Here is a 1,975-nt window from a genome sequence, read left to right as displayed (position 1 = left end):
TCGCGAGGAGGAGGGGTACAGCGCAAGCGCGAGGAGGAGGGGCCCCTGTCAAACGTCATCTGTCAAACGTCATCTGTCAAATGTCATCTGTCAAACGTCAAACGTCATATGTCAAACCTGTCTTACGTCATCTGTCAAATGTCAAACGTCAAACCTGTCTTACGTCATACCTATTATATACAAGGTGTTAATGAAAAACAAACGCTTTACATCATAGATTGTTTTTTCACACCCGGTATATATTCCAAAAAAAAAATCTTTCCATGTTTTAACACAGATGATAATTTTAACGTTTGACGATTGAGTTTTAATTAATAATGCCTTTTGGGTATTCATAAATAATAATAATATTTACTTAAACGGTAAAAAATAAATCAAACTTGATTTATCCATAACGATATGATGAGCGATGCAACAAGACAATGGTTTACAGTAAAATGATCTAATACTTCAATCTTTACGGCTTCACTCTCATGATGTCATGCTTTTGTTTTTCTAGAAGATGAATCATTGTGATAATATTTAAGTAAAATAAAATAAATCAAACTTGGTGAAAAATACATTGTGCAACATTTATTCCTTATCGGAGTTTGCGGTCGGTATTATTTTTAATCGGACTTTGCAGCTTCCGGTATGACGACTATGATATCACGCGTTTGTTTTTCTAGATTGCGGTTTCCGTTTCCGTTTCCGGCCTAGCATTGTACCCAGCAAACAACTCGCAATTCACGTCAGTCTCTACTTGCCTCTCGTCGAAATTAGTCGTTTCACTGTGAAAAATAAAAAAAAAATGTTTCTGTGCAGCACTTGTGGGGAATTGTTTTCCTATAAAAGGAATTTGACAAGACATGCGAAGACTTGTAATGGTGAGTTTTTTATTTTATTTTTTATATTGTGCAATATTAAATGTTTTTTCTATTTTTTTAGCCAATGAAATCCAAACTGCCACGCCCCAAACCAGCGTGGACGAGGGTGCTAGCCTTAGTAAACGTAAGTAAATATTTTTATTTTATGTTCTGGCTTTAAAAAATGCTTTTTTATTTTAGATATGTGCCAAAAATGTTTGAAATCCTTTAGCAGAAGTGATAGTTTAGGCAGGCATATGAAGATTTGTAAAGGAGCCCCTAATGGTGAGTTTTTATTTTATTTTTTATTTTATATTAAATGGTTTTTCTATTTTAGTCAATCAGCCTGAACCAAAAAATTTAGAGAAGACCTCCCTGAAAAGAACAAGCTCTGCCACTAACAGTAAGTAATTATTTGTTTTTCATTACTTTTAAATTAATTAACTATTTAATTATTTTTTTTAACATATTTTTCTATTATTTTTTAACTTTTTCCATTATTTTTAAATTAATTAACTATTTAATTATTTTTTAACATATTCAACTATTATTTTTAACTTTTTCAATTATTTAAAACTAATTAACTATTTAGCATATATTTCTATTATTTTTAACAGAAAGCATCTATTTTATATTAAATATTTTTTTTTTTCTTTTTAGTCAATCAGGTAGAGCCAGAGTCTTCGGTGCCAAAGAGAGCTAGACTTGGTTTCAATAACGGTAAGTTATTATTATTTTTTATACACCTTTTAAATTAAAACGTATATTTTTTTTAGAACACTTGGTAATGCAGGAGGAAGGTGTTTACTTAGTTAATGCCTCTTACAAAAACCGAATTGCTACATACCGACTTTTATCGAAAAAAAGATCCTATCAGCGTTAATGATTTTTAGCTAATCTCCGCGAAAAAATTATTGCGTTGATAAGGTGCCAAATCGAAAGATTTGGCAATGTGAAAAGTCGGTATGGAGCTTTTCGGTCGTTTCCTCCCTGCAGACAAAGGAGGTAGAGGAAACCAAGTCCTTTGGCTCTAGGTTCAGGGGAGCAAGTCAGGGCACCGATTTGGAGGAGTTGTTTGATCAGTTCACCACTATCATTAAGCGGAGATTCCAGGAGTTCAATGAAAAAGA

General features: G+C 32.5%; 1 protein-coding gene across 1 annotated transcript; it reads left to right on the top strand.

Annotated features, from left to right (window-relative positions):
- The first annotated feature begins 526 nt into the window (after nt 1-526).
- LOC115885485 lies at nt 527-1,728 on the top strand. The gene is made up of 6 exons (XM_030904428.1): nt 527-866; nt 928-990; nt 1,047-1,130; nt 1,183-1,248; nt 1,506-1,565; nt 1,622-1,728. Exons 1-6 carry the CDS (start codon nt 791-793, stop codon nt 1,726-1,728), a joined length of 456 nt encoding a protein of 151 aa, XP_030760288.1. The 5' UTR covers nt 527-790.
- Nucleotides 1,729-1,975: the final 247 nt, after the last annotated feature.

This window comes from Sitophilus oryzae, unplaced genomic scaffold (assembly GCF_002938485.1).
Source record: "Sitophilus oryzae breed Bouriz unplaced genomic scaffold, Soryzae_2.0 scaffold_395_pilon_pilon, whole genome shotgun sequence".
In the NCBI taxonomy this organism is placed as follows: Eukaryota; Metazoa; Arthropoda; class Insecta; order Coleoptera; family Curculionidae; genus Sitophilus; species Sitophilus oryzae.
Note: the sequence above shows the minus strand (reverse complement) of the source record. Positions and strands in the feature narration are given on the sequence as shown.

What these genes read in the sequence shown, in the direction of transcription:
- LOC115885485 (XM_030904428.1), top strand. Translation starts at nt 791, where the DNA reads ATGTTTCTGTGCAGCACTTGTGGGGAATTGTTTTCCTATAAAAGGAAT. An exon ending in TTGTAAAGGAGCCCCTAATG is followed by an intron (nt 1,131 to 1,182) that starts GTGAGTTTTTAT and finishes TTTCTATTTTAG; the next exon opens with TCAATCAGCCTGAACCAAAA. An exon ending in AACAAGCTCTGCCACTAACA is followed by an intron (nt 1,249 to 1,505) that starts GTAAGTAATTAT and finishes TTTTCTTTTTAG; the next exon opens with TCAATCAGGTAGAGCCAGAG.